Source organism: Oncorhynchus clarkii, chromosome 26 (assembly GCF_045791955.1).
Source record: "Oncorhynchus clarkii lewisi isolate Uvic-CL-2024 chromosome 26, UVic_Ocla_1.0, whole genome shotgun sequence".
NCBI classification, from domain to species: domain Eukaryota; kingdom Metazoa; phylum Chordata; class Actinopteri; order Salmoniformes; family Salmonidae; genus Oncorhynchus; species Oncorhynchus clarkii.
In genome coordinates this window covers 13,013,107-13,034,990 of record NC_092172.1, presented here as the reverse complement: position 1 = coordinate 13,034,990, position 21,884 = coordinate 13,013,107, and the positions used below count along the sequence as shown (strand labels likewise).

General features: G+C 45.7%; 1 protein-coding gene across 1 annotated transcript; it reads right to left on the bottom strand.

The window, feature by feature from the left end:
• Positions 1-42: 42 nt before the first annotated feature.
• LOC139385099 (cadherin-15-like) lies at positions 43-21,161 on the bottom strand. Its single transcript, XM_071130155.1, has 14 exons — positions 20,953-21,161; positions 5,408-5,572; positions 4,816-4,971; positions 4,293-4,437; positions 4,002-4,183; positions 3,701-3,829; positions 3,339-3,524; positions 2,672-2,916; positions 2,418-2,560; positions 2,087-2,320; positions 1,735-1,974; positions 1,481-1,626; positions 1,180-1,374; positions 43-1,067 (listed from the first exon to the last, which is right to left on the bottom strand). Exons 1-14 carry the CDS (start codon positions 21,019-21,021, stop codon positions 867-869), a joined length of 2,436 nt encoding a protein of 811 aa, XP_070986256.1. The 5' UTR covers positions 21,022-21,161; the 3' UTR covers positions 43-866.
• Positions 21,162-21,884: the final 723 nt, after the last annotated feature.

Here is a 21,884-nt window from a genome sequence, read left to right as displayed (position 1 = left end):
ATTCATGTAATATTGTTAGAGGAAAATTAAAGAAATGGAAAATGTATGTACAAAATATTTATAAAAAAGGAAAACATTACACTAACATCACTTAGAAAATATAAATGTTTTCAAATGGTAGTGGTCAGTTACAGTATTAAACTTAAAACCAGACATGGGTAGAATCCCACAGATGTTCTGTTTCCCTTGCTTAGCCCTTTTTTGCTATCACTGTTCAATACATGGTCAACCTTTCTCTACATTCCTCCCACATTTAAAAAAAACTTTCTATAAACCAAAAACGATTAGAGAAACCTCCAAGACGACGCACCTGACTTGGTAAGGCCACTGTGGTTAAAGTGGCTCTATGGACTGACTGACTGGAGGACCACAGTGCATATTTCTCTTCTCTCATTGGTATGCTCTACCATGTGTTCCCTTCCTTCTCCCTTCTGCAGACACACACGCATCCCACTCAGCAAAAAGGTGAACCATTCATATGCTGCAGAATGCTGCCTGGTTGTCTCATCAAACCTGTCAAACTCACTGAACTTGTGAGGAGAATATCAACAGTACCCAGGAAAGTCCCCCAAATGACAGCGGTGACCTTTTACAGTAGCAAAGAGAGGGATTGGAGGAGGACAATATGTAGTGTCAAAAGAGCCAATATAATTGAGCTAATGCACTGCTGGAGACAATTGGAAACATGAGAAGGAATAGGAACACAGAGATCTGCTCTAAACTTCTGCCAATCATTCAAAATCCTACCCTGTTCTACACCGAGAGGATGATATCGGGTTTCAGCTTCAAGCAGAATAGGAAGTTAGGGTAGAGTTTAGGAGAAAATGGATGGCATCTGAGGATAAAAGCTCAGTAGGGCAGTCTCCTTAGCGTGGGTCGTACATGTTGGCCAGTTTCTTAAAGCGTGGTCCCCAGTCGTTGAGGTAGTCATAGTCCTGGTCGCCGTCTGAGCTGGCTGAGGCGATGGAGCTCAGGCTGCCTGCCAGGGAGCCATCACTCTCGTAGTCATAGATCAGAGCTGTGTCGTAGGGAGGGACGTTGGGGTCATGGTCTGCTGCCTCCAGGCCCTGTGGAGACACACAGGCAAGAAATACATTAGTTTCTCTCTGGGGATTTGTACCGTTCTTATTTCAACTGACTAACAATAGGCCAGGGCCATGATGGAATCCTCTCTCTCACATCATTGATGAAGTCCTCAATGTCAGTGGGGTCCGCTGGGGGTTTCCGTGGATACGAGGGGGAGGGCAGGTTGTCTGGGTAGTCTTTCCTGAGTGGCTGCTTTCCCTTGGGGATGCCAGTGATGGGAGGGTAGAAGGATATTGGGAGTGGTCCCACATCCACTGGGTTCCTCAGTAGGTCAATGTTGAAGGCATTCTAGTGAGAGAAAAGGAGGAGGAATATGAAGTGCCTATAGGACGAGAGGCGACGATGTCATCAGATAACTGGGTTCCGCCAGCTGTAACATGTTATGTTGTCTGACCTCATCCTCCTCTCCACCACCCTGCTCGTCATAGTTCAGGACGTTGTCACGGATGTCTTCGTCTGACTCCCCCACCAGCAGCCCCTCTCCTTTCTTCATATGATGCGGTCTGCAGTTACCCACGGCTACAGCCAGGAGCAGCAGCACTGAGAACACAGAGACCCATCTCACTGCACAGAAACATTTGGGAAAATGTTCATGTAGCGATGTGCTTTGTTCAGGCATTGTGAGGGTTTACATGAGGTATAGCTTACGTAGCAGGAGTGCGATGCTGGCCATGATGACCAGTAAGGCGATGAAGCTGACACCAACTCGTGTTCCGAATATGGCAGCTGCTTCAGTCTTACATTCCCCGTCTTTCCCACACGGACACACAGTCACATTGACCTGAGCATATGCACCGAGACTAGGGGTGCCAGAGTCAGTCACCAACACAGTGACACCATATTCCCCTGTCTCCAGCTCTACCAGGGGTCGCAGCACTGCATGAGTCTCTGGAGAGAGAGAGGGAGTTGGAATAAGAAGACATAGCATACTATTCCATAACCCCATTCTGCATGGACTTTAGGAGTATCTAGTCCTGTTTTTGCTATACATAGTCCTTACCGTTGACCTGTATGATGGTCCAGTTGGCATACACATTGATGTCTTGCAGTTGGAAGGTGAAGGGTTCAGCATGAGGGGGCAGGTCCACATCCACAGCACTCAGGAACAGACCAGATGTCTTCCGGCCTGACTCGCTGCACACCGTCCCCATCAGGGGGAACAGCTGAGGGAAGAAGTCATTGGTCTCCCGCAACGTGATCACCAGAGACGCTGTGGTCGAGATTCCACCAGCATCTAGGAGGAAAGGACATCATTATTCACTGTCACTTCCTGCTTGACCTCATGTCTCCAGTTACGTGAGGTGAAGCAGTGGCTAACTCAGGATACTCACCTGTGTCTGTGACTCTGATGACTGCATTGTAAATGTTGTTCTTGACGTGAGGGGAGCGGACATTGAACGGTTTCCTGGCTGTGATTTCTCCAGTCTCGTGATTGATTATAAGCCATCCCTCAGGATCTCTGAGTATGTCATACCTGATGGAAATGACAGTAATGTTTTAGTTTCCTTTTTCATACACATACACATACAGTACATAAACATATATATTGTTATGTTTTCAGAGTTCTCCAGTGCACCAATCTTACTTGAGTTTTGCATTATCAGGATCGTAGGCGATGTTACTGGCCAGCACGGTGCCAGGTTCCACAGACTCAAGAACAACGATCTCTATGGGGTCTTTATTGAAGCGTGGGGCCTCGTTCTCATTCACCACGGTCACCACCACTGTGGCACTGCTTACGGGGTCCTTGGGGGCCTTGATGCTGAGAGGGTTCACATTCTCCACTGTCAGAGTCAAAGTATACACCTCCTGGGTCTCGTAGTCCAGAGCCTGCAACAACAACAAAAAAAGGCAGAGGTTTTGAAAAACAACTTGGATAGTGTGGGTTTGACATACATGTTGAGAAATAACTAAACTACATACCGTTCCATATATTTGTTGTATCCGTTTTATGCGTCAGTCACACCCTTGAAAATTCCAGCTACAGCCAGTGATTAGTCACAGCACAGGACTCTTAACGGAATGTATTGTGGCCTGGTGACTTGCAGTTCAGTTAGTCACCACTAGGTGGGGTAACAGTGTCGTGTTTCAAGGCCTGGCTCTGACCACTGTGTGTGATCACATGCTCGATACTCTATATAGGCTCAAAATAAACTGGATGAACTGATTGTCATGTTTGTCATTCTATCATGGAGCCAGAATGTCCCCCACACATTCCCTCCCGTCCTCCTACCGGATGGAGAATAGCTTACCTTCAGCACTGACAGAATACCCTCGTTGGTCACAGGGTCTGTGCGAATGGCAAAGTTCCTGGAGGGGTTGCCCTTGGCGATAGTGTATTTGGTCTTCCAGTTTCCTGTCCCTGGCTCATCATTGTCTGTGGCGTTGACCCAGCCAATCACAAAGTCTACTTTGTTCTCCACAGCTGACATAGTGTACTGTATTCAGGAAACAGAGACACAAAGTAGTTGTGCTTAGTTTATATAAACACATGTGAATGTCTATATATTGAAGCTGACCTGAATGATGTGTCCATATCGTTTATATCATCTGATTAAAGTAAATTAATGGAAGGGAGCTAACAGCTTCTGAGAGATTAAACAGTGAAACTCACCAGGTCTGGGGAGAATCGTGGGGGATTGTTGTTGATGTCAGTCACATGTATGACTGCATTGGCAAGACTGGTTAACCCCATGCCTGACATGTCAGCAACCTGCAGTGTCAACCTAAAACCTTTAACCACCTGTAAGGAATGCACGGATGTTCACAGTCATTTATGGCACATACGGTATATTATTTGACATGAATTAGTTTTTCCTTTCAAACATCTTTCAAAATATTGTGCTTCTGTTGAACCAGAAAGGGCATGACCTAAATAATGGGTCAATGAAAAGACAAAGGAAGAGCCCTTATACCTCCCAGTCTAAGCCCACGTCTCGTGTGTAAATGGCCCCTGTCTCGTTGTTGATGCCAAACATGGTCTTATTGATGCAGAGAGGCGGGATGCTCTCCTGGCCAATGATGGAGTAGCTCAGGATAGCGTTATCTGTGGTTGGGTCGTCAGCATCAGTCGCAGTCACAGACATCACAGATGTGCCTGTTGAAACAACATCAATCACTCTCTCAGTTCACTACCCAATCAGTTGGCATTTTGTGTATCGACTGCATGTACATCCACAGCGTGTGTAGGTGATGCATGTGTTTACCTGGCACGGAGAATTCAGAAACGGATCCAGCAAACTCTTTCTGGGAGAAGTTGGGCCGGTTATCATTTTGATCCAGCACTACGATCTCTATGGTGGAGGGATTCTCCAGTCTCTCTCCACTGGGCGACAGGGCAAAGGCTTTCAGCTGTAGAGAACAGAAACAGGACATTACTCATATGTTTCTCGACATCCTATTTTCATTCATAGTGTTTGCTGTTCTTACACGATTCTCAGCTTATTGACTGTGATTGATTTGGGTCTTTATGCAGCTGCTCATGTAGGCCTACGAAGAAAGCACCCCACTATAGCAACAGACTTGTGCGCAACTTCCCTTCTCACTCAACCATGACAGTCAATGTAATAAGTGGTAGATGTTTAGTTGAAAAACATTGAAGGACATACTAACGTTGATATTATGTCATGTGACATTCCTTGTTACCCAAACCAAAGAAGGGTTCTGGCTGACATAGTATAATTTACATGTCAAAGGCAATGGTGCTAATGTCTCTCCTGTGAGTTGTACCGTGAAGCTTCTGTTTTTCTCTCTGTCCAGGGGAATCATGCTCCTGATCCAGCCCGTTTTATCGTCTATCTCAAACAGGTCCTTAGGGTCCTGGTCAACCCCTGGTCCTTCCAGCTTGTAGATCACTTCTCCGGTGAAAATCTTGTCTGATTTGATCTGGAAGAACAAACAACACAGGATGGCTGGGTGAGAATCTCATTGGAAGGGTGAGAGGAGAGTGAGCTGAACAGAACAGCACATGAAGTACCAGATGTGAATGTGGTCACTGATGGGAACAGAGAGGGAGAGCAACAGCACATGACTGGTCAGTGGTTCTGGAGGTCAGAGAGGCCAGCGTGGCTCTTTCATGCTCAGTTTAAAAGGCTGTCTGTCTGGACAATAACCATGTTCACTGAGAGCAGTGGGTTGTCTTGATCACATGTGACTGATCTTACATACCATGTTTTGTAAGATCAATTTCACTGGACCAAAAAGTGTCAGCGTTACTCTAACATTTACATCTTAGTCACCTAGCCAACACTCTCATCAGTTAATGTATGTATAGAGGCCCTAGCGTCAGTATAGATATGAGATGACATGATTAATTCAGTACCTGGACCAGGTTTTCAGGGACTTGCTTGCTGTTCTCCAGCACCCTGATTGGAGGGATGATCCAGTCCCTCTTCACCCTGCTCAGACCTCCACTGCTCCTCTGTCTCCATGGATACAGGACCACTGGGTTAAGGTCCTCCCTGCCCGCTTGGCTGCTGCTCCCGACCTGGGGGCAACAGAATGGGATTAATTTAAGAGCGCCATTTTTCACGATTCATTCAATGGCAAATTCCATTTAGATGGTCTGAGTGAGGTCCATACATTTCTGGATGAATGAAGTCGTCTAAATCATGATTCATATTCTTCATGTCAAGGAGTACAGAACCCAAATACATTTGTATATTTTTGGTAGTCGTGCTGTGGCTACTATTATCAGTTGGTGAGGGTTGCAGCAGTTGGCCTCTCTGTGGCCTGGTGGTTGAAGCCCCGTCCCTAATGTGGAATCCACTGGGCTGGGGCGGGTGATGGGGTGGAGAGGCATGGGTTCAAGTTTAACACCGTCTCCAGTGCTTAATTTGTAAATTGGGAGGTGCCGGAACAAAAAGTGAGCCCGACAGGGGGGGTGGCCTGGGGGGGGGGGGCTCTGAGGTACTGGAACACATGTAAATCACCTTTGAGGTGCACACGTGGGGATTTATTTTTTTGTAGCCTCGAGCCCAGTAAAATGTTGGCCTTTTATAAGGGCATTTCTACATAATTTTAGATGACTGGAGACTTTACCTCACAAATGATAGGCTGCTTTTACAGTGAGACAGAATCTGAGATCAATACATTTATTTGTATTTTATTAGGCAAGTCAGTTAAGAACAAATTCTTATTTTGAATGATGGCCTAGGAACAGTGGGTTAACTGCCTGTTCAGGGGCAGAACGACATATTTGTACCTTGTCAGCTCGGGGATGGTTACTAGTCCAACGCTCTAACCACTAGGCTACCCTGCCGCCCCAGAGTAGCCGACATGATGACATTGTATTGAATCCTTCAATAGCCTAGGTGTGTGGAGACATATACACTGAGTATACCAAACATTAGGAAACCCCCCACACTGGCTTCCTGTCAAAGCAAGGGCTGATTTCAAGGTTTTACTGCTAACCTACAAAGCATTACATGGGCTTGCTCCTACCTATCTCTCTGATTTGGTCCTGCCGTACATACCTACACGTACGCTACGGTCACAAGACGCAGGCCTCCTAATTGTCCCCAGAATTTCTAAGCAAACAGCTGGAGGCAGGGCTTTCTCCTATAGAGCTCCATTTTTATGGAACTGTCTGCCTACCCATGTCAGAGACGCAAACTCGGTCTCAACCTTTAAGTCTCTACTGAAGACTCATCTCTTCAGTGGGTCATATGATTGAGTGTAGTCTGGCCCAGGAGTGGGAAGGTGAACGGAAAGGCTCTGGAGCAACGAACCGCCCTTGCTGTCTCTGCCTGGCCGGTTCCCCTCTTTCCACTGGGATTCTCTGCCTCTAACCCTATTACAGGGGCTGAGTCACTGGCTTACTGGGGCTCTCTCATGCTGTCCCTGGAGGGGGTGCGTCACCTGAGTGGGTTGATTCACTGATGTGGTCATCCTGTCTGGGTTGGCGCCCCCCCCCCCCCCCCCCCCCCCTTGGGTTGTGCCGTGGCGGAGGTCTTTGTGGGCTATACTCAGCCTTGTCTCAGGATGGTAAGTTGGTGGTTGAAGATATCCCTCTAGTGGTGTGGGGGCTGTGCTTTGGCAAAGTGGGTGGGGTTATATCCTTCCTGTTTGGCCCTGTCCGGGGGTGTCCTCGGATGGGGCCACAGTGTCTCCTGACTCTCCTGTCTCAGCCTCCAGTATTTATGCTGCAGTAGTTTATGTGTCGGGGGGCTAGGGTCAGTTTGTTATATCTGGAGTACTTCTCCTGTCCTATTCGGTGTCCTGTGTGAATTTAAGTGTGCGTTCTCTAATTCTCTCTTTCTCTCTCTCGGAGGACCTGAGCCCTAGGACCATGCCCCAGGACTACCTGACATGATGACTCCTTGCTGTCACCAGTCCACCTGGCCGTGCTGCTGCTCCAGTTTCTTTCAACTGTTCTGCCTTATTATTATTCGACCATGCTGGTCATTTATGAACATTTGAACATCTTGGCCATGTTCTGTTATAATCTCCACCCGGCACAGCCAGAAGAGGACTGGCCATCCCACATATGCTCTCTCTAATTCTCTCTTTCTTTCTCTCTCTCGGAGGACCTGAGCCCCAGGACCATGCCCCAGGAATACCTGACATGATGACTCCTTGCTGTCCCCAGTCCACCTGACTGTGCTGCTGCTCCAGTTTCAACTGTTCTGCCTTATTATTATTCGACCATGCTGGTCATTTATGAACATTTGAACATCTTGACCATGTTCTGTTATAATCTCCACCCGGCACAGCCAGAAGAGGACTGGCCACCCCACATAGCCTGGTTCCTCTCTAGGTTTCTTCCTAGGTTTTGGCCTTTCTAGGGAGTTTTTCCTAGCCACCGTGCTTCTACACCTGCATTGCTTGCTGTTTGGGGTTTTAGGCTGGGTTTCTGTACAGCACTTTGAGATATCAGCTGATGTACGAAGGGCTATATAAATAAATTTGATTTGATTTGATTTGGTTACTTTAGGCAAAAATGAAAGTAGGGTGGTTGGCCGGGGTGGATGGGTGGGGAAAAACCTTAGCATTTTAGCTAATTAGCTACATTTTAACTACTTACTACTTTTTAGCTACTTTACAACTACTTAGCATGTTAGCTAACCCTTCCCCAAACCTTAACCCTTTTGGTTAACCCTATCTTTAACCCTATAACCCCTAGCCTATCTAATGTTAGCCAGCTAGCTAACATTGGCCACCTAGCTAGAATTCATAATATATCATACGTTTAGCAAATTCGTAACACAATGTACATTTTACAAATTCGTAACATATAATATGAATTGTAATTCATAACATATCATACGAAATAGGTGAAGGACATCCACAAATAAATACATACCATACGAAGTGTAATATACCATACTAAATGGAGTATCTCGGATTCACGTACATAATAATATGACATGGTCTGAGACCAGGTTGTACTACCATACCCCATTCAAAGGCACTTAAATCTGTTGTCTTCCCTTTAAAAGTGCTTTCCTCACTATCTTAAAAAAGCATGCCCCGTTCACTCCAGACCTGACTGCCCTTGACTAGCACAAAAACATCCTTTGGCGTAAGGCATTAGCATCGAATAGCCCCCGCGATATGTAACTTTTCAGGGAAGTTAGGAACCAATATGCACAGGCAGTTAGGAAAGCAACGGCTAGCTTCTTCAAAGGCTAGCTTCTTCTTTCAGAAGAAGAAATGTGCATCCTGCAGCACAAACTCCAAAAATTTCTGGGACACGGTAAAGTCCATGGAGAATAAGAGCACCTCCTCCCAGCTGCCCACTGCACTGAGGCTAGGAAACACTGTCACCACCGATAAATCCACAGTAATTGATCATTTCAATAAGCATTTTTCTACGGCTGGCAGTGCATTCCACCTGGCCACCCCTACCCTGGTCAACAGCCCTGCACCCCCCACAGCAACCTGCCCAAGCCTCCCCCAAATCCAGATAGCTGATGTTCTGAAAGAGCTGCAAAATCTGGACCCCTACAAATCAGCAGGGCTAGACAATCTGGACCCACTCTTTCTAAAATTATCAGCTGAAATTGTTGCAACCCCTATTTCTAGCCTGTTCAACCTCTCTTTCGTGTCGTCTGAGATCCCCAAAGATTGGAAAGCTGCCACGGTCATCCCCTTCTTCAAAGGGGGAGACACTCTAGACCCAAACTGTTACAGACCCTGCCTTTCTAAGGTCTTCAAAAGCCAAGTTAACAAACAGATCACCGACCATTTTGAATCCCATCGTACCATCTCCGCTATGCAATCTGGTTTCCGAGCCGGTCATGGGTGCACCTCAGCCACGCTCAAGGTCCTAAACAATATCATAACCGCCATCGATAAAAGACAGTACTGTGCAGCTGTATTCATCGACCTAGCCAAGGCTTTCGACTCTGTCAATCACCACATTCTTAGCGGCAGACTCAACAGTCTTGGTTTCTCAAATGACTGCCTCGCTTGGTTCCCCAACTACTTCTCAGACAGAGTTCAGTGTGTCAAATCTTAGGGCCTGTTGTCCGGACCTCTGGCAGTGTCTATGGGGGTGCCACAGGGTTCAATTCTCGAATCGGCTTCCTATTTCGCAACAAAGCATCCTTCACTCATGCTGCCAAACATACCCTCGTAAAACTGACTACCCTGCCGATCCTTGACTTTGGCGATGTCATTTACAAAACAGCCTCCAACACTCTACTCAGCAAATTGGATGCAGTCTATCACAGTGCCATGCATTTTGTCACCAAAGCCCCATATACTACACACCACTGCGACCTGTACGCTCTCGTTGGCTGGCCCTTGCTTCATACTCGTGGCCAAACCCACTGGCTCCAGTTAATCTATAAGTCTTTGCTAGGTAAAGCCCCGCCTTATCTCAGCTCACTGGTCACAATAGAGGCACCCACCCATAGAACGCGCTCCAGCAGGTATATTTCACTGGTCACCCCCAAAACCAATTCCCCCTTTGGCCGCCTTTCCTTCCAGTTCTCTGCTGCTAATGACTGGAACGAATTGCAAAAATCACTGAAGCTGGAGACTCATATCTCCCTCACTAACTTTAAGCACCAGCTGTCAGCAGCTCACAGATCACTGCACCTTTACATAGCCCATCTGTAAATAGCCCATCCAACTACCTCATCCCCATACTGTTATTTATTTTTGCTCCTTTGCACCCCAGTATCTCCACTTGCACATCATCATCTGCACATCTATCACTCCAGTGTTTAACTGCTAAATTGTAATAATTTCACCACTATGGCCTATTTATTGCCTTTACCTCCCTTATCTTACCTCATTTGCACACACTGTATATAGACTTTTTCTCTATTGTGTTATTGACTGTATGTTTATTCCATGTGTAACTCTGTGTTGTTGTTTGTGTCGCACTGCTTTGCTTTATCTTGGCCAGGTCACCGTTGCAAATGAGAACCTGTCTCCCCCCCTTTATCCACACGGACTGAAGTTATTAAGGGACATCACTATGGGATCATAGCTTTCACCTGGATTCACCTGGTCAGTCTATGTCATGGAAAGAGCAGGTGTGCTTAATATTTTGTATACTCAGTATCTATTGTACACTGAACAAAAATATAAACGCAACTTGCAACATTTTCAAAGATGTTACTGAGTTACAGTTCATATAAGGAAATCAGTCAATTGAAATAAATTCATTAGGCTCTAGTCTATGGATTTCACATGACTGGGAATACAGTATGCATACAGTGCCGTGAAAAATTATTTTCCCCCTTTCTGATTTTCTGTACTTTTGCATATTTTTGATACTGAATGTTATCAGATCTTCAAACAAAATGTAATATTAGATAAAAGGAACCTGAGTTTACAAATAACCTCTATTATATGATACTTATTTGATTTATTTAATTAACAGCTTTGCAACACCCAATTCCCTCTGTGTGAAAAAGTAATTGTCCCCTTACACTCAATAACTGGTTGTGCCACCTTTAGCTACAATGCCTGCAACCAAACACTTCCTGTAGTTCATGATCACTCTCTCACGCCGCTGTGGAGAAATTTTGGCCCACTTTTCCATGCAGAACTGCTTTAACTCAGCGACAGGGTTTTCAAGCATGAACTGCTCGTTTCAAGTCCTGCCACAACACCTTTATTGGGATTAGGTCTGGATTTCGACTAGGCCATTCCAAAACCTAAAATTTGTTGCTTTTTAGCCATTTTGGTGTTGACTTTATTTTTGTGTTTTGGATCATGGTCTTGCTGTATGACTCAGGTGTTCTAAGGTCCAAAGAGTCAAAAGTCCAACTTTTTGGATGACACCAGTTCCATAATGTCTGGCGAAAACAATTACTCTCATGTTCATTCTCATTCTCTATCACGCACGCTCTGCGTTTATCTTAAACACACACTCAGAAAACACTCAGACACGCACACCAGCTGTCACCTGTGGATATAGCTCCTGTGCTTTCCCACCCTCTCTCTTACTCACTCTTACAGACTCCCCTTTATGTTCAACTTTGCACCTGACTAGGGGTTGGGGGTCACTTTACAAATCCACTCTGATGACAGAATTCCTCACACACACGCAAACACATATTCCTTAAGAGAAAAAGCTCAGCATTTAGTGGCAACAAGATGATCACAGATTTTGGCAGATAAGTCTTGTCTATACACAAATTTGCGTGCTAAAAAGTAACACCTTTTTGTTCTCATTCAGCTTTTCATCATCAATCATGAAGTCTGTAGAAACAACTTGTAATTACAGAGTAATAACATGCTAATACAACTAAACAGAATATGGAACATTGACCATAGCCCATTCCTCACATAGCTCTCCCCATACATAAAGACACTGATATGAGAAATACATTATTAGATTGAATCACTATTATGTATTTCGGGCATGGTGGCCCTTCCCTGTCCCTTAGGCCTGGAGATATGGCACACTGGCACTTTGTCACGCTGCTGTAACGTACAGTCTGAGGAGAATGTCAACTATGAGTGCCATGTGCAGGCAGAGTTAGGAGCAGACTAATCTTAGAGTGCTCTATATTCCTGACCCCGACCCTAAGCCACTGGTGTAGTCCTCCCTACTCTCATACAGAGATGTTTACAGTCACATACCAAGCTAGACAGCAAAGCCTTCTCACCTTCCACTACCGCTCTGATCACAGATCAGAGATCAAGCTACTGCCAGTCAGAGGCCAAAGGCCCTGTTTAATCAAAATCTGTAACTGGATGACGCGGTTAACACTGAAACAACATTCCTGTTGAATTCCTGATTCAACTTCTCTACTCAACAACAAAAAAGCATATGCTATCAGAATTAGAGAAATAGATGTTGCTGTCTAGCCTTGTGAACCAGAACTGACCACTGTGCTCCTGTTTAGGTTTGTGAGATCAGGTTGTTGAATGGGGCTCGAGGTCTATTTTGGAAAGAACCTGCTACATTCTGAAGAGGATCGGAAGACAGACCCAGTTAACATCATTGTGTTGATCTCCTGTGGTCTCAACTCCATCTGGGTGGCAAACAAAACCAGGAGGGCTCTGTAATGTCTTCATCTCTTTTCCAGTTCAGCAGTGACTGGGCTACACCTAGGAGTCATCTTACCAATTAGCACCAGTCACCTCTGACAGCTATGGTGAAGGACAGCAGGCCTCCTCTTTCTTCTCACCGATATTAACTGTTTTGGGGACTTTTTCCCAGATACTTTTACACCTTGGCCTCTCACCCTGTGGCCAGCAGTTGCCTGGTGCCTCTTGGGGGTCAACACCCAGGTTAACACAGTGAGAAGGACTGCTCTCTGAAGTAGGTAGGACTGCTCTCTGAAGTAGGTAGGACTGCTCTCTGAAGTAGGTAGGACTGCTCTCTGAAGTAGGTAGGACTGCTCTCTGAAGTAGGTAGGACTGCTCTCTGAAGTAGGTAGAACTGCTCTCTGAAGTAGGTAGGACTGCTCTCTGAAGTAGGTAGGACTGCTCTCTGAAGTAGGTAGGACTGCTCTCTGAGGTAGGTAGGTAGGACTGCTCTCTGAGGTAGGTAGGTAGGACTGCTCTCTGAAGTAAGTAGGACTGCTCTCTGAGGTAGGTAGGTAGGTAGGACTGCTCTCTGAAGTAGGTAGGACTGCTCTCTGAGGTAGGTAGGTAGGACTGCTCTCTGAAGTAAGTAGGACTGCTCTCTGAGGTAGGTAGGTAGGTAGGACTGCTCTCTGAAGTAGGTAGGACTGCTCTCTGAGGTAGGTAGGTAGGACTGCTCTCTGAAGTAAGTAGGACTGCTCTCTGAAGTAGGTAGGACTGCTCTCTGAAGTAGGTAGGACTGCTCTCTGAGGTAGGTAGGTAGGTAGGACTGCTCTCTGAAGTAGGTAGGACTGCTCTCTGAGGTAGATAGGTAGGACTGCGCTCTGAAGTAGGTAAGTAGGACTGCGCTCTGAAGTAGGTAAGTAAGACTGCGCTCTGAAGTAGGTAGGACTGCTCTCTGAAGTAGGTAAGTAGGACTGCTCTCTGAGGTAGGTAGGACTGCGCTCTGAAGTAGGTAGGACTGCGCTCTGAGGTAGGTAGGTAGGACTGCTCTCTGAGGTAGGTAGGTAGGTAGGTAGGTAGGTAGGTAGGTAGGTAGGTAGGTAGGTAGGTAGGTAGGTAGGTAGGTAGGACTGCTCTCTGAGGTAGGTAGGACTGCGTTCTGAAGTAGGTAGGTAGAACTGCTCTCTGAGGTAGGTAGGGAGGACTGCGCTCTGAAGTAGGTAGGACTGCGCTCTGAAGTAGGTAGGACTGCTCTCTGAGGTAGGTAGGTAGGATTGCTCTCTGAAGTAGGTAGGTAGGACTGCTCTCTGAAGTAGGTAAGTAGGACTGTGCTCTGAAGTAGGTAGAACTGCGCTCTGAGGTAGGTATGTAGGGTAGGAATCTTTTTCTATGAGTCTGCTGTTGACATAAAGTGTCTCACGGTACCAAACCAGACCACATCATACAGTACATACATACACATACCCATATATATATGTATTATACACATAAACATTCAACACAAAGCTTGATATACTAACTATGCGCAGTACCTAAATAAATTGTATTTCAAAATCAGTGTGTGTTTCACAATCAAAGCATCCAGGATCTTGTTCACAGTGTTAGATAACGTTTACAGTCAAAAGGTTTGGGGCAACATTTCCACGTAAAAGTCGGCTGCTGTGACGAAAATACTGCTCAGACTGACCCTACACTGAGGAGCTGAAGCAAGACTGTCACACTTTCATGGATAGTGCCAGCAGCAAGGACCCCTGGCAACTCTCTCAAACAGTTGTGTCTAAAAATAGCTTTGAAAGTGTGCCAATCATTTTGTGAATGAAACATAGCTGCTAAGAAACCAACATCTGTCCCATGGAGTAGACCGTTATTTACTGGAGCTTGGCAAATAGAACATTATGCTGTTGTCTACTATAGTATCCAAGGATTCAATTATTCAAATGCATGCTGTTGAGTCAAGGGTGCTCAGTCTCTCTCTCACACCCACCCATCCACCCACCATGGGTGGGAGATGGAGGGGGAGCATGACTGATGCCCTTCCATAGAGTGAGAGTTTTATATCTTCAGAGCTATTACAAGCTTGCACCAACTGTATGATGTATGTCATGAGAGTAGTAACTCTGTTTGAAATGTGTATTTTAGTTTTACAGTGGTAGCTGTTATGTGATAAAACACGTGCTTAATTCACTCCATTTACCGCAGCAGGTCATAGTCAGTGCAAGATACACATATTCACTGTTACATATCTAGACAGAAACATAAGGATTTTACAATTAATAGTAAGTCATAGCTTTAGAGATGTGCCTCTCTAAAATATAATATAAAATAGATCCCTGAGTCAGCCATGTGCAAGCTGAGTGGAGGTACTGTCTATCTATGTGAGCCAGCCAGAGTGCCACAGCATGAGCAGGAGGGGAGAGGGAAAGAATGCAGGCAGCATGCCTGACAATCCCTTTGGCCTTGGGGTGGAGGGTCAGACAGGTGGCCCTGTTCCCCTCATGGTCCTCCTCCATCACTGTTCCAAAGGCTCTAAATGAGCAGTTCCAAAGTATTTTAATGAACAGCTATCTACCTCGCTTCCCAACCCCCCAGCTATGGCTGCTTGGGCCTTCTATTATTTGGGGGTGCCTGAGCTTCATGACTGCTGACCTAATGGGGACAATGAGAGTTACATAGGACTCCACTCCCAGAGTGTGGGAGTGAAAACAGCGCTTGCTAATTTGGCATGGAATTGTATTAAAGCCTGAGGGAGGTTGTACCAGGACCGAAACCACTTCCTCATCTCATCATGTCACCTTTCTTTCTCTCTCCCAGCTCAGGCTCAGGAGTCTTCCCACCCCTACCACCACCCTTCCCACCACCCCTACCACCACCCTTACCACCACCACCTCTACTACCACCCTTCCCACCACCACCACCCTTACCACCACCACCCCTACTACCACCCTTACCACCACCACCGCCACCCTTACTACCATTATTACCACCACCCTCCCTACCACTACCACCCCTACCACCACCCCTACCACCACCACCCCTACCACCACCATCACTACCACCAACACCACCACCACCACCACACCTACCACCCTTACCACCACCACTACCACCACCACCCCTACCACCAATACCACCACCACCCCTAATACCAACGCCAACCCTACCACCACCACCACCACCCATCCCTACCACCAACAGCACCACCCCCACTACCACCCCTAGCACCACCCCCACCTCTACCCCTTATTCACTCCAGGGTCAGTCCTCTTTCAGAGGGTCATGATAGAAGTCCAAGGAGAGACCATTACCGTGCCCATTAACACTACTGTTTTTGTTCCGTCTGCCTTGTCTGCCACTGCTATTCCCTTATCTCATTCAAAAGAAAATACATTACCTTTTGTGTCAGAGAGAAAACATCCTTTGATGCAAAGCATAAGGTCCCATTTCAAAAATTGTATTTTTCTGTTCCTTTCCATGTAATGTTTGTCACATCTGTTGTGAATGGAACATGAACACAAAGACTAAATGGAACCTGTTTTCTAACAACATGAAGAGAGAGACCCTATCCTTTGAAGGGTCCACCCCCACCACTCTTACCACAACCCTTACCACCACCACCACCCCCACCACCCCTAACACCATCATTAACACCACCACCACCCCCACCACCCCTACCACCATCACTACCACCACCACCACCCTTACCACCACCCCTACCACCACCGCCCCTACCACCACAACCCTTACCACCACCCCCCTACCACCACCACCACCCCTACCACCACCACCACTACAACCGACACTACCACCACCACCACCCCTACCACCAACACCACCCCTACCACCCCTACCAACACCACCACCCCTACCACCACCACCATCACTACCACCAACACTATCACCACCCCTACCACCAACACCACTACCACTACCACCACCACCCCTGCCACCAACACCACTACCCCCACCACCAACACCACCCCTACCACCATGACCACCCCTACCACCAACGCCACCCCTACCACCACCACCACCACAACCCCTACCACCCCCACCACCCCTAGCACCACCACCCCCACCTCTACCCCTTATTCACTCCAGGGTCAGTCCTCTTTCAGAGCGTCATGATAGAAGTCCAAGGAGAGACCATTACCGTGCCCATTAACACTACTGTTTTTGTTCCGTCTGCCTTGTCTGCCACTGCTATTCCCTTATCTCATTCAAAAGAAAATACATTACCTTTTGTGTCAGAGAGAAAACATCCTTTGATGCAAAGCATAAGGTGCTCTGAATGAGATGGGATAACAAGTGTCCCATTTCAAAATTGTATTTTTCTGTTCCTTTCCATGTAATGTTTGTCACATCTGTTGTGAATGGAACATGAACAAAAAGACTAAATGGAACCTGTTTTCTAACAACATGAAGAGAGAGACCCTATCCTTTGAAGGGTCACTAATTGGTCAATAACTCAGCTGGTGAAAATGGAGGTAACAACCAAAGCCCGTTACAACAGTGGCTCTTTCCCAATTCGTCTTTCCTTCATCTTCGTGTCCTTTCTCCTCACTTCACATTGGAGGGGAAGATCCAAGGCCCCTCCACTCAGATCTTTCAGAAAAAGGTGAGGAGAGTGGATGCCAGCAATCAAGGAAATATAATTGGGAAAGAGTCATTTGGAAAGATAATCTCTGGTAACAGTGCACAGGCAGAGTGGTTTTAATGTTGTGTCTGCCCCTGTAGTTGAGGCCCTTCCTGTTCCTGAAACCCAAGTCTGTGTAAAACAGAAAGCATCCACACAGACAGAACAGGCCTGTGATTCAGACACTGAGCATCTGTACTGAGTGATTTCTTCCAATGAGCATGAACTCCGCACCGGCTGCTGCTTTATGGACGGATTTGTCCCTGATTTCATGGTTTAGGGAGGGGCTGACTCCTCTTTCCGCACGGGGATTACTGAGCGGGACAAATGGCATCAAGTATGCATCTGGGAACAGCTGCTGGCCAACATGACCACCTCTATGTACAGAGCCCACGCTCTGTAGACAGGCCAGTTCATTACAACCCTCTTTCTTTCCCAGGGATATTCTCAAAAGCAACACACCCATAGGGGTATACCTTCCACCCATAGGGGTATACCTTCCACCCATAGGGGTATACCTTATGTAGTAGGTGTTCGTGAAACCTCACCAGCCACTTTCCACTCACTGAGTTGTAACACATCAAACTCACATAGGTTAAACTTACACACAGAGCTAAAATAGTTATCTGATATGCTGTATGTAACCAGAGTAACTAGGATCACAGGTTTGAAGGATCTTGTTCTGTGGTTTTAGGTCTTTCATATCGGTCCGTTCACAAATAGATTACTGGAAGTCTATGGATAATCCAAATCATGAATGTGAATGTACGGGCCTTGAAGTGTAGAGTGGGCATTGGTCTATAGTCTATTGTTGGTGGTCCTGGTATTCGTGTTCTTTGGTATGGGTTTGTACTTAAAGTGTATTGCTTTCAGATTGCACATTTTGTGATGCAAGCTAAGCCCCATGGGTTGCGTCATCACATACATTTGAAGTCGGATGTTTACATACACCTTAGCCAACTACATTTTTCACAATTCCTGACATTTAATCCTTGTAACAATGCCCTGTCTTAGGTCAGTTAGGATCACCACTTTATTTTATGAATGGTAAATATCAGAATAATAGTAGAGAGAATTATTTATTTCAGCTTAAATTTCTTTCATCACATTCCCAGTGGGTCAGAAGTTCACATACACTCAATTAGTATTTGGTAGCATTGCCTTTAAACTGTTTAACTTGGGTCAAATGTTTCGAGTAGCCTTCCACAAGCTTCCCACAATAAGTTGGGTGAATTTTGGCCCATTCCTCCTGACAGGGCTGGTGTAACTGAGTCAGGTTTGTTGGCCTCCTTGCTCGCTCATGCTTTTTCAGTTCTGCCAACATATGTTCTATGGGATTGAGGTCAGGGCTGCATGATGGCCACTCCAATACCTTGACTTTGTTGTCCTTAAGCCATTTTACTACAACTTTGGAAGTATGCTTGGGGTCATTGTACATTTGGAAGACCCATTTGCGACCAAGCTTTAACTTTTTGACTGATGTCTTCAGATGTTGCTTCAATATATCCACGTCGTTTTCCTGTCTCATCTATTTTGTGAAGTGCACCAGTCTCTCCTGCAGCAAAGCACCCCCACAACATGATGCTGCCACCCCCGTGCTTCATGGTTGGGATGGTGTTCTTCGGCTTGCAAGCCTCCCCCTTTTTCCTCTAAACATAACAATGGTCATTATGGCCAAACAGTTCTATTTTTGTTTCATCAGACCAGAGGACATTTCTCCAAAAAGTACGATCTTTGTCCCCATGTGCAGTAGCTAACCGTAGTCTGGCTTTTTATGGCAGTTTTGGAGTAGTGGCTTCTTCCTTGCTGAGCGGCCTTTCAGGTTATGTCGATATAGGACTCGTTTTACTGTGGATATAGATACTTTTATACCTGTTTCCTCCAGCATCTTCACAAGGTCCTTTGCTGTTGTTCTGGGATTGATTTGCACTTTTCGCACGAAAGTACGTTCAGCTCTAGGAGACAGAAGGCATCTCCTTCCTGAGCGGTATGACGGCTGCCTGGTCCCATAGTGTTTATACTTGCATACTATTGTTTGTACAGATGAACGTGGTACCTTCAGGCATTTGGAAATTGCTCCCAAGGATGAACCAGACTTGTGGAGGTTTACAAAAAATAATTCTGAGGTCTTGGCTGTTTTCTTTTGATTCTCCTAATATGTCAAGCAAAGAGGCACTGGGTGTGAAGGTAGGCCTTGAAACACAGCCACAGGTACACCTCCAATTGACTCAAATGATGTCAATTAGCCTATCAGAAGCTTCTAAACCCATGACATCATTTTCTAAGCTGTTTAAAGGCACAGTCAACTTAGTGTATGTGAACTTCTGACCCACTGGAATTGTGATGCAGTGAATAATAATAATAAGTGAAATAATCTGTCTGTAAACAATTGTTGGAAAAATTACTTGTGTCATGCACAAAGTAGATGTCCTAACCAACTTGCCAAAACTATAGTTTGTTAACAAGAAATTTGTGGAGGGTTGAAAAACGTGTTTTAATGACTCCAACCTAAGTGTATGTAAACTTCTGACTTCAACTATACCTGTTCCTCTAACTCCCAGTAAGACACATGGCCGCGGGGCCGGCGGCAAACTGTGACTAACTGGCATTCCCCATGGCTGTTTCAATGATCTAATACAACCATCTTCTACAGCTGATGTCGTTTACCATGTGGTTCTCAAATTAGACACACTAGTTAAGAAAATGTGACTCAGATAGTTGCCCATTTCAGAACTTTGTCAGCAAAAAAACGTATTGTATAGTAGGCTACACACTTTGCCATCATCAATTCAAAGTCATTGCTTAAAACATTGTTTGAAGTCTTTCTATCCATACTTTTGGAAATTCATTTAGCTGCAAACCTGCAACATCCATAATCATTTCAGGCCATTCAACAGAAGAGGTTACTGAGGGACAGTTGTCTAGGTCTCCAACCTGGGTTCCATGACATGTATAAACAGCCCTGACTGAATGAGTGTTGAAGTTATGTTAGTAAAATGTCTGTTTACAGTGTCATCCATTATGTGTCTTAAAATGCTGTTGATGACAAGCCTGCTAACAGTCGATCCCCGATTTCTGCCTGATGTATAAAACATCAGCATTCGTTGGTCATTTACAAGAGTATTCATCATCTGATCTGCAAAGGTTCTGAAATGTTTAGATTAGTCATTTACAAGAGTCATCATCTGATCTGCAACGGTTCTGAAATGTTTAGATTAGTCATTTACAAGAGTCATCATCTGATCTGCAAACGGTTCTGAAATGTTTAGATTAGCCAATATCCACGTTCACCTCTTCACATGATGTTTCGCACTTCTATTGATGAACATCTGTTTATGTTATGTTAAGCAAAGCATTTCATTCAAATTAAAACATAAAGTATAGATTTACTAAATAAACTGTTCAAAATGTGCCCTAACTCCTGCACTGTGGAAGTACAGGACAAACACAGCTAAAACTACTTCCACTTAAATCATGTTTAAACTGCTTTAAATAACACATATACATCCAAGTTCAAGTCTGACAAGCAGACTGTGAGAAAATGTCAAATGTATACCTTTGTAGCTCAGTTGGTAGAGCATGGTGCTTGTAATGCCAGGGTAGTGGGTTCAATTCCCAGGACCAGCCATACGTAAAGATATATGCACGGATACAAGTTGCTTTGGATGAAAGTGTCTGCTAAATGGCATATATATTATAGCCTGAAGTTGAAATGGTTCCAATTCTGTGTGATTTACGAAAGTGTAGGCCACAAAGTATGTAGAGTAACACTAGAACAGTATGATATTTCCTACCTGACCAAGGCCAGCCACCAGCACACACAGCACTGCCAACCCCCTTGATGTCATCTCCTGTGCCAGCATGCGATCTTCTCAATGAACCCCAACACGTACTGTACCCAATGACCACGGTGGCACCTCTTTCTCAAACCAGTTTTAAGAGAACCAAATGTCTCAAATCCAAACCCCCTGTGTGTCTCTCTCCCTCTCTCTGGGCAGTGAGTGCAGAGGCGATTGAGTGACAGCACATGTGCGCTTGGGTGCATGGGAGGGCTGAAGTCTGAAATTCTAACCCCTTAGCCCTCAGAGTCTCCAACTGGGACACACCCCAGCTATGGGCAGGGAAGTAGGGGAGTCACTGGATGCAGAGAAGGTGAGAGAAAGATGGATATATTGAGATAGAAGGGGAGATAGCAAGAGAGAGAGCGAGAGACAGAGAGAAAGAAAATTGTAAAGAGTGTGACAGAGGGGAAAGGAGAGATGGAGAGAGACAGAAAGATAGAATGATATAGTGAGGGAACGAGAGAAACAGGGAAATAAAGGAGTGTGGAGAGGAGAGCGGAAGAGCAGCTGGTGGCTGTGCTGTGTTGAGAGAGCCCTGGTGAAGGTCAGTCCTCAGCAGCAGTGTTCAGTCTGTCACTGCTCTGGCCTGCCTGCTGTCCCTGGCCCTGGACCACACAGCCCAGGAGGAGCCTCTGCTGTATGTACACACTCGCACACAACACTGCACTCACCCTCAACGTACTAATGAAATATTCACTGTCGCAAAGAGAACACGTGTCCAAAACTACATCATCTGACTGAACTCCCTAAATTCAGTTAGAGAAGCTCCTCTCTCTACTGTTCTGAACAGGTCACCTGCTTTTCACTAACTCTGGCACAGACACAAGCCTGTTGCCCAGCTGGAGGTAATTAAATGTCCTAAGGGTGCATATGAAACCTTTACT

What these genes read in the sequence shown, in the direction of transcription:
- LOC139385099 (XM_071130155.1), bottom strand. Translation starts at nt 21,021, where the DNA reads ATGCTGGCACAGGAGATGACATCAAGGGGGTTGGCAGTGCTGTGTGTG. An exon ending in TTCTGAATTCTCCGTGCCAG is followed by an intron (nt 4,184 to 4,292) that starts GTAAACACATGC and finishes TTGTTTCAACAG; the next exon opens with GCACATCTGTGATGTCTGTG. An exon ending in GACCATCATACAGGTCAACG is followed by an intron (nt 1,975 to 2,086) that starts GTAAGGACTATG and finishes CTCTCTCTCCAG; the next exon opens with AGACTCATGCAGTGCTGCGA.